This window comes from Pristiophorus japonicus, chromosome 3 (assembly GCF_044704955.1).
Source record: "Pristiophorus japonicus isolate sPriJap1 chromosome 3, sPriJap1.hap1, whole genome shotgun sequence".
NCBI lineage: Eukaryota > Metazoa > Chordata > Chondrichthyes > Pristiophoridae > Pristiophorus > Pristiophorus japonicus.
This window is the reverse complement of record NC_091979.1, coordinates 119595840-119611065: the sequence shown is the minus strand read 5'-3', so window position 1 is coordinate 119611065 and position 15226 is coordinate 119595840. Positions and strand designations below refer to the sequence as shown.

Below are 15226 nucleotides of genomic sequence, written 5' to 3'. Positions count from 1 at the left end.
TCCTTAAAACTCATCTTTGTGTCACCCCTCCCAATATCTTTACCTTGGCCTCCATTTTTGTCTGATCATACTTCTGTGAAGCATCTTATAGATCGAAATCTAATGAAACGTCCCGAACCACAACTGCTGCCATTTCATCACCAACTCGGTCACATCATCTTACCTATGCAAGGTCAAGCACAGAGACACCCACTCAAGAGGAAATAGATATCGAGTCGGAATGGCACAATTTTAAAGAGATTGCAGGAATAGAGACACAAATCTTTGAAGCTGGCTGGTTAAGCTGATAAGGCCGTTAAGAAAGCACATAGGATTCTTGTCTTTATAAATACAGGCATAGAATACAAAAGCAAGAACGTTATGATATACTTTTATAAATCACTGGTTAAGCCTCAACTGGAGTATTGTGTCCAATTCTGGGCACCAGGGATGATGAACTTTTGTTATGTGGAGAGACAGGAGAATCTGAGATTGTTCTCTTTTGAGCAGAGCAAGTGAAGGGGAGATTTAATAGAGTCATTCAAAATTATGAGGAGTTTTGACAGAGTAGGATAGAGAGAGAAACAGTTTCCACTGGCAGGAGGGTCAATAACCAGAGGATACAGATTTACGATAATTGGCAAAAAAAAGATTGGGGAGTGGGAGGGAAATGGAGACTTTTTTTGAAAATGTAGCAAATGGTTATGATCTGAAATGCACTGCCTGAAAGTGTGGTGGAAGTAGAATAGTAACTTTCAAAGGGGATTGGATATATACTTGAAAAGGAAACATTTCCAGGTTTATGGCAGAAGAGCAGGCGAGTGGGAGCAACTGGATGTGTCTTTTAAAGGGCTGGGATGGGCACGAAAGGCCAAATGGCTTCAGTCTGTGCTGTATGATTCTATGGTCGCCACCCATTTCTTCGTGGCTCCCGGGCAGCACCTAGCTTTTTGGCGCCCGCTGCCGCCGGGTCCCATTGGGAGACCAGTTTCGGCTCCGTTGTGTGGGCAGCAGCGTCAGCGGCAGTCACCGGGTGGGAGCGAGAGTGAGCGGCCTGCATCAGTGTGTGGCAGTTGGAGCCCTCTCCACTTGGGGATCTTCGACGGGCCTCCAATGCACATGCGCGAAACTTCGAGATTTTTTGTTGTTGCAGTTTTTGTCTTCCAACGTGTCGTCATTTCGGGGCCGTTTGAGGCGGATTGCTATACTGCGCATGCGCATAAAAGGCACACCACTTTAATCCCCCAGTGGGTGTGAAAGGGGAGAGGGGGCAGTCGGAGTGTTGCAGACGGAGCAGTCGGAAGGTTGCAGATGGAGAAATTGAGACGCACAAACTGTTGAGCAGCCATTCGTTTCATCATTGACGATGAGTGGCCAGAAATCAGCAATGAAGACGGGCAAAACCAGGCCCAGAGCTCCATGGTTTAATGAGCAGGAAGTGGAGGAGCTCGTGACGGAGGTGGAGCGCAGGTATAAAGACCTCACCCAGGATGTTTGTGGCAAGCCTCCACCACCCCAATACCGACTTATTTGGAGGGAGATCGGTGAGATCTTGAGCGCAATGGGCAACGTTGAGCGGAATGGGGACCAATGCCGGAAACATTGGAACGATTTGCTGGTGGCAGCAAGAATGAATACAAATTTATTTACCCCCTCCTGTCCAACGCCAAAAAGGTTATGCACCAGATGTGTGTTTGTGTGGGAGTGTGTGTGGGGGGCATCAGCAAAGGGGCTAAAGGCTGCAAAGACCCCACGTCGACGTCGCCCCCCAGCCCATGACAGCGGCTCGCTCCCCCATCCCCCAGATTACCCATTTCCACCTCCGCCACACTGAGCCACGAAGAAGAGAGCAAGGAGGGAGAAGGGCCCATCTTTGAACCCCTTCAGCAGAAACAGGATGACAGCAGCCTCCTGCCATGTGAGCCAGGTGTCAGCAGAACCTCGGTGTCGGCCTCAGAGTTCTAGGGTTTGGAACGGACTCCACACTGGCAAGCTCAACCAAGCGCAGAGGCCTTGGCGCGAAGGCAAGCAAAGCACCAGAACCCACCAAGAGTGAACATCCACCTGAGGATTCACTATAGTGCTCTGCAATTCTGGAGCTGGTCCAGCTATCACAGTAAAATGTGCAGATAGGTCGCGATATGCTCCAGACCATGACTGGGATAGCTGCCAGCATGGCCACCTTCACCCAGCATCATGATGACAAGATGGACTGGTTCATCACTGTGTTGGAGCACACAACCGAGACCATTAGCCAAGAGATGGCTTCTGGACGCGCAGTTCAAGCCTCTGACACCACACTCTCCAGGCAGACAGGTCCGGAGGAGCAGGAGATCCCGGCGCCGTCGGCCGCGTCCCTGCCTTCTCACCAAGATGCACACGTCTGCAGACATCCCACTGCCATCCTGCACAACCTCGTCAACCAGAGGCAGAGAGGGGCAGGGGACCGTGGTGTAGGTGGGGCGAGGAAAAGGAGCTTGGGCATCGCTTCGGGGCGGGGTGGTGGGGGGGGGGGGGGGGGGGGGGGGAGAAAGAGAGGTGGTGGTGCCGGGTAGAGGGGCGGGTGTTGGCAGTGTAAATGTAATAATGTTATGTAACCTTTATTATTGTACACTTGTAAACAAACTCACATTGTTAACCCTCTCTCGGTAAGTGTCAATTTTTAACATTGTGTGGTGCCTTGAGAAACACACATCTGGCCCTCAGGTCATCTGCTTTATCAGGAATATCTTCCCATCCACATATGACGGCACTGTATAATGGGTGCGGTCATTAGGCCATCGCAACATGCTTTATGTGCTTTGAGGGCTATTCGATGTGTCAGATTAATTACATCTCAGAATAGACTTATGTCCATCACCACAACAAGGCATGTTGGATACAGGTCTTTTGTGATGAATCAGAACAGACTTTATGAAGTAGTTTCCTTGCAGTACAAAGAACACATTAACAAGGCGATAGTGACAGTTAGTCATTGAAACCTTAACGGTTGGCCACTGAGTCACCGCAGCGCTCGTCTCGTGCTGTGTTCCATTGACCGCAATCCTTCCTCAGTTTGGTCTGTAATCGCGCTGCTCCTAAAGTTGAATAGTTGTAACTTTATACTCTTTTCCTCCCATACAAATGTTGTCAGAGTTTGCAGCTGTAGATCATTCTAACCCTAACCCTCTGTGATATATAGTGCTTCCCTGAGAACTTCTTGAAGGACTGCGTCACAGAATTAATTAATCAGCTTGGATGGACAAAATATGACTTTTCACTTAATCATAATTATTTTGCCTTCGCCATTGAGCTTCTCAATGAAGGTCTTTCAGCAAGGTCAAAAAAAAAGTTTATCAGCCTAGATACATTTCAGTCGCTTTTATCACATCCAAATTAAACATGACCATCAACAATAAAGTAAAGCAACATCCACCTAACTTTTTTTCCAACAGTCCCATGATGGTCCAGCACCTGCACCATAACTGCAATGTGCAGCGGTGCAGCACTCGGAGCCCTTCTCCCTGCCGCCCGACTCACAGCCAGCTCAGACCTGCTTTTTGCGAGCGGTCCTTCTGGCGGGCAGCAGGTCGATCTGAGGCCAGCATCCCTCACCAAAATGGCAGATTTGCAGGTATGGGCGAGCGGCATGACATCACGCCAGCGGATCCCTCAGCTACCAATCTCACGCCGGGTGGCACCTGGATGGCAGATGGGTGGTTCCGGAGGAATTGCCCAGAAAACATACATTTCCAGCAGATCCTCGGCGGCAGCGTGCGCAACCTGCACCAAATTCGGCCCCATATCATTCCAAGAGTGTTCACTGGGTAGGCATTGAGCTCTTCCTCCAGAGGGTGGAGTGGTTGGAGTCTCCAACTCTGGGTTTATCAGTGAGCCTTTCAGGCACTGCGCTGGTGGTGCAAACAGACATCTAAAAAGCTGAGTGCTCCTAGTTAATGAATTTAACCTAAATTTTCCATTTATGGCTTGCTGAAAGTCCCTTTTTATTCAAAAATGAGTCGCACATGCATACATATATAAGGGTTGAATTTTTGCTTTTTATAACACATTGGGTAATGTATTTACAGAGAATTAATGAGTGTGCTGTTTTGACAGAGGCATTAATCAACAGCAACAAATTGCATTTACATCATTCCTTTAATGGAGAAAATATTCCAAAGCTCTTCATAGAGGCATGATCAAAAAATGGATACAGAGCCAAAGGTGGTGATATTAGGAGGGATGACCAAAAGCTTGATCAAAAGAAGTGTGTTTTCAGGAGGATCTTAAAAAGGGGGAGAGAAAGGTGTCAAGATTTAGGGTGTGGAGCCCCAGCAGCTGACAACACAGGTGGAGTTAATCACAGAAAAGGAAAGTATGGGTGGGGGATTGTAAGGCTAGAAGAGGTTACAGGGACGGCCAAAGCCATGAAAGGATGTAACCATAAGGGAATAAAGGGTTATGGGGAGCGGGCAGGGAAGTGGAGCCGAGTCCATGATCTTACTAAATGGCGGAGCAGGCTCGAGGGGCCAAATGGCCTACTCCTGCTTCTATTTCTTATGTTCTTATGGTAAGATATAAGGGTTTCATTTATTTTAATCATTCATTTCTTTCAAACAGCCTACGGAGGAATTTCAAATACATTTTTAAAAATCTGGTATCTCACTTGAACAATGCTCCAGGATGTCCAGCAACTTTGTTTGACACAATTTTTTCCTACTTTATCCCTCCACTCCATTAAGTCCTGATTCCTGCCCCCACCTGTGAACCATACATGCAGTTTCCAGCAGGGATCAATGGATAGTGATCAAGAGTAGGAACAGAGTTGTTTTTGCCCCTCCTTAACCCATGGTATTACGGCTAATTGTACTATCACACTGTACCTAGCTGAGACAAACTAACAACACAAATCGATCTTGGGGTTTTCCTGGTCACTATGACTCTAATACATGAGGCAATGGACACCCAATCAGCAATTGGGGGGGAGTCGTTTGTACTAATTCTATTTCTTTAAGATCTTCCGAAAGAGGATACCATTGCCTATTTGTGAGGATGGCTAGTTGGGCTATGCCAAGGCTTCTGTCAATGATGCTCTTGAACCAGTTAGAAGAAATGTGCGACGGCATCACCTTGTCCTCATGTTCTCCTTGAGGTTGGGGGAGGGAGCAGCAGAAAGAATTTCTTCTCAGAAAACAGCTGGGATTATAACATATTGTTGGGGACCCAATGAGCCATGGAATAACATGCTACCACAATAATGCATAGTGCCACCCTTTCTTCGAGCATTTATGAAATCTATATTTACATTAATTATTTAATTTATATCCAAAGCCACTGATATCAGTACTCAAACTCATTTATACAGTCATTGAAATAATTGTGGCTTAAAATATAAATGTCTAGTCAAAATAGATTTTAAAATTATTAAAACATTTAATGCCAATTGTCACACTGCCCAAAGTAATTTTCAAAGATAAAAATATCTGTAGTCTAATGTTCTCAACCACCTTTTTAGGGCCCCTTGTACAATGTAGTATTTCTCTGTTGAAGGGATTTGCTCTCAGCCTCTACCATTGCTATTCAATAACCAACTGCTAGGAGGTGCACATATGGTTAGGGTGACTTCATTTTCCATTTTCTCTCCCTGTTCCCAACACTTGCTGCTATGGAATTATGGGTGCACTCCAGTAAAATTCTTATCTTCTCTTGACAGCTCTAAGCAGTAAATGTTTAAAATAAAACGCTGAAGATTTTACTAATCAAACTTAACAGATCCGTTAAGCTTTTGCACAAACATACGCAAATTATATTTTGTTTCATATCTTGAAAAGAAAAAGATAAGGAAAAGTGTTTTACCCAAATGCATAAAACCTGCTGTTAAGACCAGTTCATATACAGTTCACACTAACAGCAGGCTCCGTCATGGTTCTTTTGAATAGCTTCATTCTTCATTGCCTTCACAGGCAGCCTTAGGGTAATAGATGAGGTGAAACGTATGAACAAAAGCCTCATCTGCATCCATACGATAAGTGTATCACAAAAGAATTGCAGGTCTCTTTGAACATCGTGATCTTTGAGCTTTTATTCATATGTGTTCAGGCACAAAGGAAACCCCAATAAAGGCCAAGAGCATCACATAGACACTGCTAAGATCCAAATGTCAGTCTTAGGAATTTTGAGTCTGTCCACCATCTAATCTCCTCTTTCCTGACTGGACTGTATAGATAACAACCAGCAGTGAACTCTGCTTTAAACAAAATAAAAAGTGTGATAGGTATGCATAGCATTTATGGCCATTTGCTTGAACAATCATTCACAGTGGAATAATCCACATGTAATATGCTCCTTTACATACAAGGTCATATCATCACAGAACAATCCTAGTTTACACACATCTCAGAATGAAAATTCCCAAACAACTGCAACCTTTACAGTCATTTATTCCTCAAATAAGCCATGCTGAGAATGAAGACTGGGGTACACAAAAGTATATGAAAAATATAGCCCATGACCAGAACAGTGCTGTTTATAGGCTACAGGATTAGATATGTTGCCATGGTATCACACAAAATAACCCCTCCAGGAATTTAAGTCAACTCTATACTTACCAGATGGGGACATGTACTCTGCATTTGCCCTACAAAGCACCTGGACTGGCAGATTGCACATCCGCAGAAATGCCTGAAATACAGCAAAATGTTATGAAACTAAAATTTAAAAAATATAGATTATATCAAGTCATGATCACACTTCAATATAGACAAATAAAAGAGTAGACATATATTTGGCCAGCAGAGGTGGGGCTTATCCAACTGAAAAATGATCCAAAATATCAAGATAGGATTTCTCCCCTTCCTCACCATATAGACATATATATAATAACTTTTATTGATATTGTGCCTTTAACGTAGTAAAACGTCCCAAGGTACTTCACAGGAGTGTGATAAGACAAAAATAAATTTGACACCAAGTCACATAAGAAATTACGACAGATGAGATAGGTTTTAAGGAGCGTCTTAAAGGAGGAAAGAGGGGTAAAGTGGTGGAGAGGTTTCGGGAGGGAGTTCCAGAGCTGAGGGCCCAGGCAGCTGAAGGCACAGCCACCTATGTTTGAGCAGTTATAATCAGGGATGTTCAAGAGGGCAGAATTTGGGGAGCGCAGATATCTCGGGGGTGGGGGATGGGGGTGGGGTGGGGAAGGTTGAGAGGCTGAAGGAGATTACAAAGAAAGAGAGGAGTGAGGCCATGGAGGGATTTGTAAACAAGGATAAGAATTTTGAAATTGAGGCGCTGCTTAATAAGTCTTGAAAATACTTCATTTGAGGGTTGTGTTAAATGCACATACTTAATTCTTATGGCATTAGTGGCTTAAATCTAAAAATGTAAACCATAAATAATGTGTTGTTAAATAAAATAAACAGATTAGTCAAAATAATAGAATTCTCTCAAAAATCTTTTCAGCTACTGTGGGAATAAAGAATCTTTGTAGATTTTGATTAATCTTATTTTTACAATTATAGTACAATACAAATGGCAGCCCATATTACATTAGGTTATCAAGGTCAGATTTCACTCAAAATGCTGCTTTGTGTTTAATTAATTTCACAATCATCGAGGTGGTGCCAATAATATTTTCTATTAAAAATACAAGTGTTGGGGCTACAAGCGGAACATCATTCTCTGATCATTAATTCTTCCTAATGCAATTCCAAACTAGTTCAGGCCAGAAGAAAGGAAAATCTGACTGTGAAATAACAGAAATTTGCAGGTTTGACGCACAGCAGATTTATCATTATTTTGTTTGGCACACATGCTGTGTGTGCCTCCCCAAAGACTTCCAGGAGCATAATGTTTGAGACAAACAATTTGCTGGCACTTTGCCTCAGCGTGCAATGCTGCCAACCTTCAACCATGTCTCAATTTTTCCACCAACCATTCTGTGCACTATGTGAAAGCGAAATGTATTCAAGGTAACTAGCCTGAGGTAATCTTTAAAATTGTGTCACCGGGTTGCTTGCTGATGCTAGGAGGAGCACTGTTTGAGCTGTGGTGTATTTGCGCTGCCAGCTCGCCAGCTGACTGCATTGGCCCCGAGTGGCACACTGAGGACGGGGTCTTGTGCTAACCTGATGACATGGATTTCTCAGGATATTTATATTGTTATAGGATAAATGCATTGTCAATTTGCTGTCTCTAAAGAGTAGGACGCAGATTATTTTGCTTCTCCAATGCAGTACAAGAAACGTCTTCATATTTCTTCTCAGAGCACGTGTTCGCATATCAGCAAATAAAAACAAAAAAGTAGGCTGTGCAACTTTACTTGCAATTGCAACTGGAACATGTGTTTAATTTCTCATGTTCTGTTCGTATAAGCTGGTAGGACAAGATCATTAATAACAAAGTACTGGAACATGCAAACAGCAGCACTAAGGCTGTGATATTCAATGCTCAGACTGGCTAGGCCAAACAATGTAAGGTTACTGAAGCAGGTGAGTTATGGAGAACTGGTGGAAAGCAAAGGAAAGCAGGGTAGATAGTAGAGGTGCTTCAAAGATACACTGAAGGTTCACATGATGCAGTGCAACGTGGCCGTTGACTCTTGGGAAATCCTGACCATCACCAACAATGGCAATGGTGTGCTTAAGTGAGAAGGAGTGAAGGGCTTTCAGCTACAACACCATGACAGTGTGGAGGCAAGACCAGAGACAGAAGGATTTACAAATTCACAGGAATCAACAGGAAAATTGCCAGAAATGTGGTTATGTGACACTTGTGTTAGACAGTATCGGTCACTTATAGGGCTTCATAGTCATCAACACACCCCTCTACCATGAACCTATGCTCCTTTCTTTATTGGCACTGTCATCCTCGAGTATGAGGGACACACTACTACTATTTCTATTATTATATACTATCGTACATGCGTCAATTTTTTTTTTAATTACAAGATAATTTGACAAAACATGCACTGAGGTTTCTAATGGAACTAATCTGTTTCACGATCTATTTATAGAGACAGAGCTAATTACTGACCCACCAGGGGTCAGCTAGACAGGAGCTATTATATATTTTGCTTTTTGATTGACAGCTCCATGCCCAGACAGATAAATTATTCTGCAGTACTTGGTGCTCAGCTCACCAGTTCTTCCTGTTCTATCAGCTTGGAAATGAACACATGAGGAGTCTGTGAGGTAAACCCAACCTCATAAGTTTGTGTTATGGTCGCAAGTCCAGGTTCAATGCGATTAGGAGAGTTAGTGAAGCAAAATGTGTTTTGTTGTTTTGTGACTGGGAACGGAGAGTATTATGGTGCAAGTTAATGAAATTTGCTGTTCCAATTTCTTGCTGTGTAACCTTTTACTTTTAATAAATCTGATTCATAGAGTATAGCCAAAGTCACACGGTCTAGCAGAGTGATTATTCTTCAGTTACGTGAAGACTAAGAGGATATGAGAGGTCTTGTGTCATTTGCAATGACCAAATTACAGTCACAAGGTTTCAATGTTTGACCCTGGGCAATTCTACATTTCTGGATATTGGACATTTGGCATGGATATTTACGGGGAGGAAGTGGAGGTGACTGTTAGCAGACAGGAAATCCTGAAATATGGGAAAGTGGAGGTCCTGCCGAATTTAATGGAAGGGCCTCATTAGAACATTTTTTTTCTGTTTCCCGCCCAGCAGCTGGTCAGATTGAGAGCTGGTAGGCTGTTGGGCGGGAAGGCCTGCGGTAGAACCGGAGAGAAGGGAGGAAGAGAGAGCATGGTGAGGGAGGGGGAGAAATCGGATCGCTGGGGTGGTCGGCATCAGATCGGGTGGAGGAAGGCAGTTCATGAAAGGTAGCTTGGGGGGCTGGAGGGAAGCACTCCTGCTCCTCTAGGCCCAAGAGCATTCAACTGATCAATCTGGCAGTTCTTGTCTTGCTTCAGCTGCTGGGTTGCAGGAGGTCTGGGAAACCCAGCTCACAGCCATTAAATATAAATCGCTGCTAAAATCTGAGGCATGCAGTCTCATTAATATTAAAATTACTTTCCCACCTCTCGAGAGCAGGTTATTCGCCTGCCCCCTTATCCTGCCCTGGTTAAAGCCGAAGTAGGCTCGTTTGCAGCAGGTTGGGGTAGGGTTTCCCATTTTTAATAACTAAGTTGGCATGGGCCGTTTCATTATCAGAGGAGTTATGAATGAAGCTGAACACTATGGAATTGACAGTGAACAGCCGCACTCCTAACATGACAGAGAGAAAGTCATTGAAGCAGCTGAAGATGACTGGGCCAAGACACCATGTTTACCTGTGGGATTGAAGGGGCAGTTGGAGGGGGGGGGGGGGAAAGAGAGAGAAAGAGGGGAGGAGGAAGGTGGAAAACTATATACAAAAATCAAAATAAACAAAAAAAGGAAGCCATTAGTACTAGTCAGAAAGAATAGCATATTATGCTTAAGGCATGTTACTAGTGGCAAGTGTAAAATACCAATGAATATGGTTTGCTGTTGTGCAGTGAATGTGTGATTTTGTACATATTTCCATCAACTCAATGAAACACATTGTAAATGATTTCACAGTACGAGTCATTTCAAAGTATATAGGGAGAGACTTTCAAAGAAAATAGGTGCAGGAGTAGGCCATTCAGCCCTTCGAGCCTGCACCACCATTCAATAAGATCATGGCTGCTCATTCACCTCAGTACCTCTTTCCTGCTTTCTCTCCATACCCCTTGATCCCTTTAGCCACAAGGGCCATATCTAACTCCCTCTTGAATATATCCAATGAACTGGCATCAACAACTCTCTGCGGTAGAGAATTCCACAGGTCAACAACTCTGAGTGAAGAAATTTCTCCTTATCTCGGTCCTAAATGGCTTACCCCTTGACCTTAGACTGTGTCCCCTGGTTCTGGACTTCCCCAACATCGGGAACATTCTTCCTGCATCTAACCTGTCCAGTCCTGTCAGAATTTTATATGTTTCTATGAGATCCCCTCTCATTCTTCTAAACTCCAATGAATACAGGCCCAGTCGATACAGTCTCTCCTCATATGTCAGTCCTGCCATCCCGGGAATCAGTCTGGTGTACCTTCGCTGCACTCCCTCAATAGCAAGAACGTCCTTCCTCAGATTAGGAGACCAAAACTGAACACAATATTCCAGGTGAGGCCTCACCAAGGCCCTGTATAACTGCAGTAAGACCTCCCTGCTCCTATACTCAAATCCCCTAGCTGTGAAGGCCCACATATCATTTGCCTTCTTTACCGCCTGCTGTACCTCCATGCCAACTTTCAATGACTGATGTACCATGACACCCAGGTCTCATTGCACCTCCCCTTTTCCTAATCTGCCGCCATTCAGATAATATTCTGTCTTTGTGTTTTTGCCCCCAAAGTGGATAACCTCACATTTATCCACATTATCTGCCATGCATTTGCCCACTCACCTAACCTGTCCAAGTCACCCTGCAACCTCTTAGCATCCTCCTCACAGCTCACATCGCCACCCAGCTTAGTGTCATCTGCAAATTTGGAGATATTACACTCAATTCCTTCATCTAAATCATTAATGTATATTATAAATGGCTGGGGTCCCAGCACCGAGCCCTGCGGCATCCCACTAGCCACTACCTGCCATTCTGAAAAGGACCCATTTATCCCGACTGTGCTTCCTATCTGCCAACCAGTTCTCTATCCACATCAGTACATTATCCCCAACACCATGTGTTTTAATTTTGCACACCAATCTCTTGTGTGGGACCTTGTCAAAAGCCTTTTGAAAGTCCAAATACACCACATCCACTGGTTCTCCCTTGTTCACTCTACTAGTTACATCCTCAAAAAATTCTAGAAGGTTTGTCAAGCATGATTTCCCTTTCATAAATCCATGCTGACTTGGACCGATCCTGTCACTGCTTTCCAAATGCGCTGCTATATCATCGTAATAGTTGATTCCAACATTTTCCCCACTACTGATGCCAGGCTAACCGGTCTATAATTACCCGTTTTCTCGCTCCATCCTTTTTTAAAAAGTGGTGCTACATTAACTACCCTGCAATTCATAGGAACTGATCCAGAGTTGATAGACTGTTGGAAAATGATCACCAATGCATCCACTATATGCATCCACTATTTCTAGGGCCACTTCCTTAAGTACTCTGGGATGCAGACCATCAGGCTCTGGGGATTTATCGGCCTTCAATCCCATCAATTTCCTGCCTAAATAAGGATTTCCTTCAGTTCCTCCTTCTCACTAGACTCTCGGTCCCCTAGTATTTCCGGAAGGTTATTTGTGTCTTCCTTCGTGAAGACAGAACCAAAGTATTTGTTCAACTGGTCTGCCATTTCTTTGTTCCCCATTACAAATTCACCTGAATCTTACTGCAAGGGACCTACGTTTGTCTTCACTAATCTTTTTCTCTTCAGATATCTATAGAAGCTTTTGCAGTCAGTTTTTATGTTCCCGGCAAGCTTCCTCTCATACTCTATTTTCCCCCTCCTAATTAAACCCTTCGTCCTCCTCTGCTGAATTCTAAATTTCTCCTAGTCCTCAGGTTTGCTGCTTTTTCTGGCCAATTTATATGCCTCTTCCTTGGATTTAATACTATCCTTAATTTCCCTTGTTAGCCACGGTTGAGCCACCTTCCCAGTTTTATTTTTACTCCAGACAGGGATGTACAATTGTTGAAGTTCATCCATGTGATCTTTAAATGTTTACCATTGCCTATCCACTGTCAACCCTTTAAGTATCATTTGCCAGTCTATTCTAGCCAATTCACGTCTCATACCATCGAAGTTACCTTTCCTTAAGTTCAGGACTCGAGTCTCATTTCTGGCGGTTTTCTTGGCGGTACAGCTATTTTTTTTTTTTAGAAGAACTGCCCACATTTCGAAAAGACCGCCAGGGAGCAAACCGCCCATGTGCACTTGGGTTCACCGCCGAGAAAAGCGCCAGGATCGAAGTTTGGCCTCAATGGAAGCCCGTACAGATCGTCGAGGAAACAGCCCACGGGAAGCACCCTGAAACAGGGCGGTCGTTGAGTACCCTGCAAAGAAAGGCAAGTTAAAGGGTTTAAAAAAATTTTAACATTCTAAACAGCAATTATATTTTTTTTGAATGAAAAAATTTTTTTTTTTAAGTTTTCTCCCCTCCCTAGGCCCAACCGCGGCCTCAGACTAAATTTTAAATACTTACCCGTCCATTCAGCTAAGAACTGCCCGTTTTCCCTAGTTTCAGCTTTAACTGCCGAGAATCCGCCAAGAATCTTGGTGCAAGGTCCATTTTCTCACCGGGCGGTATTTCTTACTCATTAATGGAAATTTTTGCTGCCGTTAATTGCAGAAGCTTAGTGGTCTTTTCTGGGCAGCAATCGGGCGGTGAGGGCTTTGAGGAAAGTCTAACACATAGTCCTTACATAAGATTCAGTGCTTAAATTGCATACAAGTTTTTCTGAACAGTAAATCCAATAGTTCTATTTAATGTGTTACTGACTTCTTCCTAAACTCGAGTGATCTGTACACTATTTTTTCTTTAAAAATTGATTTTATAATTTTTTTTTAAAGTAAAATTGCTTTCTTCAGTTAACACAGGTTAAGATATTGCAATTTATTTTTGAGTAAGTGCAAGAAAGAAATTACAATCATGCCTCGTATTCTATCATCCATCTATATAATTAAAAGACTGGCATCAAGTGCTTGTCGCATATTGAATGTGTTTGGCACTTTACATTTTGCTCGTAGCACAAAAAAAATGTCCATCACACTATTCAAACTGGCTCAAACATACAGGTACAAAAAATATCAAATCAGGTTCTCACAATCCACAGAAGGCAAGCAATACTCAGATTTTTTTGATTTTTTTTTAAGATCTACCAAAAATGAACTAACAACCACAATCATTCGATGCCAGAAAGAATTTTCTTCAAGTGTTCCGAGCAGCCATCTTGCTTCTCTATAAATCTCCACTTCTCAAAGTCAGTCATGTATGTTAGAAATGCTTCTCTCCAGAGCCTAGGGTTTAAATAGGGTTCTATTTTTAAAAATGTGTTCATGGGATGTGGGTGTCACTGGCAAGGCCAGTATTTATTACGCATCCCCAATTGCCCTCAAGAAGGTGGTGGTGAGCCGTCTTCTTGAACCGCTGCAGTCAGTGTGTTGAAGGTACTTCCACAGTGCTGTTAAGGAGAGAGATCCTGGATTTTGATTCAGTGACGATGAAGGAACGGTGATATATTCCTAAGTCAGCTTGGTGTGTGACTTACGAGGGGAAATTGGAGGTGATGGTGTTCCCATGCGTCTGCTGCATGGTCACAGGTTTGGGACTTGTCGAAGAAGTCTTGGCGAGTTGCTGCAGTCCATCTTGTAGATCGTACACACTGCAGCCACGGTGGAGGGAGTGAATATTTGGGGTGGTGGATAGGGTACCAATCAAGCAGGTTGCTTTGTCCTCAATGATGTCGAGCCTCAGGAGTGTTGTTGGAGCTGCACTCATCCAGGCAAGTGGAGAGTATTCCATTACACTCCTGACTTGTGCCTTGCAGATAGTGGAAAGGCTTTGGGGAGACGCGAGGTGAGACACTAACTGCAGAATAAGCCAGGCTCTGACCTGCTCTTGTAGCCACAGTATTTAGGTAGTTGGTCCAGTTAAATTTCTGGTCACTGGTGACCCCCAGGATGTTGATGGTGGGGGATTCGGTGGTGTTGTTGAATGTCATGGGGCGGTAGTTCGACTCTCTCTTGCCATTGCCTGACACTTGTGTAGCGCAAATGTTACTTGCCATTTATCAGCCCAAGCCTGAATGTCATCCAGGTCTTGCTGCTTGCAGGCATGGACTGCTCCATTATCTGAGGAATTGAAACATAGAAACATATGGAACTGAACACTGAACATCCCCAATTCTGACCTCATTATGGAGCAAACATAGAAACATAGAAAATAGGTGCAGGAGTAGGCCATTCGGCCCTTCTAGCCTGCACCACCATTCAATGAGTTCATGGCTGAACATGCAACTTCAGTACCCCATTCCTGCTTTCTCACCATACCCCTTGATCCCCCTAGTAGTAAGGACTTCATCTAACTCCTTTTTGAATATATTTAGTGAATTGGCCTCAACAACTTTCTGTGGTAGAGAATTCCACAGGTTCACCACTCTCTGGGTGAAGAAATTCCTCCTCATCTCGGTCCTAAATGGCTTACCCCTTATCCTTAGACTGTGACCCCTGGTTCTGGACTTCCCCAACATTGGGAACATTCTTCCTGCATCTAACCCGTCTAAACCCATCAGAATT

General features: G+C 43.7%; 1 protein-coding gene across 1 annotated transcript in view; it reads right to left on the bottom strand.

Annotated features, from left to right (window-relative positions):
• mtx2 (metaxin 2) overlaps positions 1-15226 on the bottom strand; it is a 95757-nt gene that overhangs the window by 36478 nt on the left and 44053 nt on the right. Inside the window, exon 4 of the mRNA XM_070875762.1 lies at positions 6567-6639. Coding sequence (XP_070731863.1) covers positions 6567-6639 — 73 coding nt within the window. The remainder of the gene's footprint in view (positions 1-6566; positions 6640-15226) is intronic.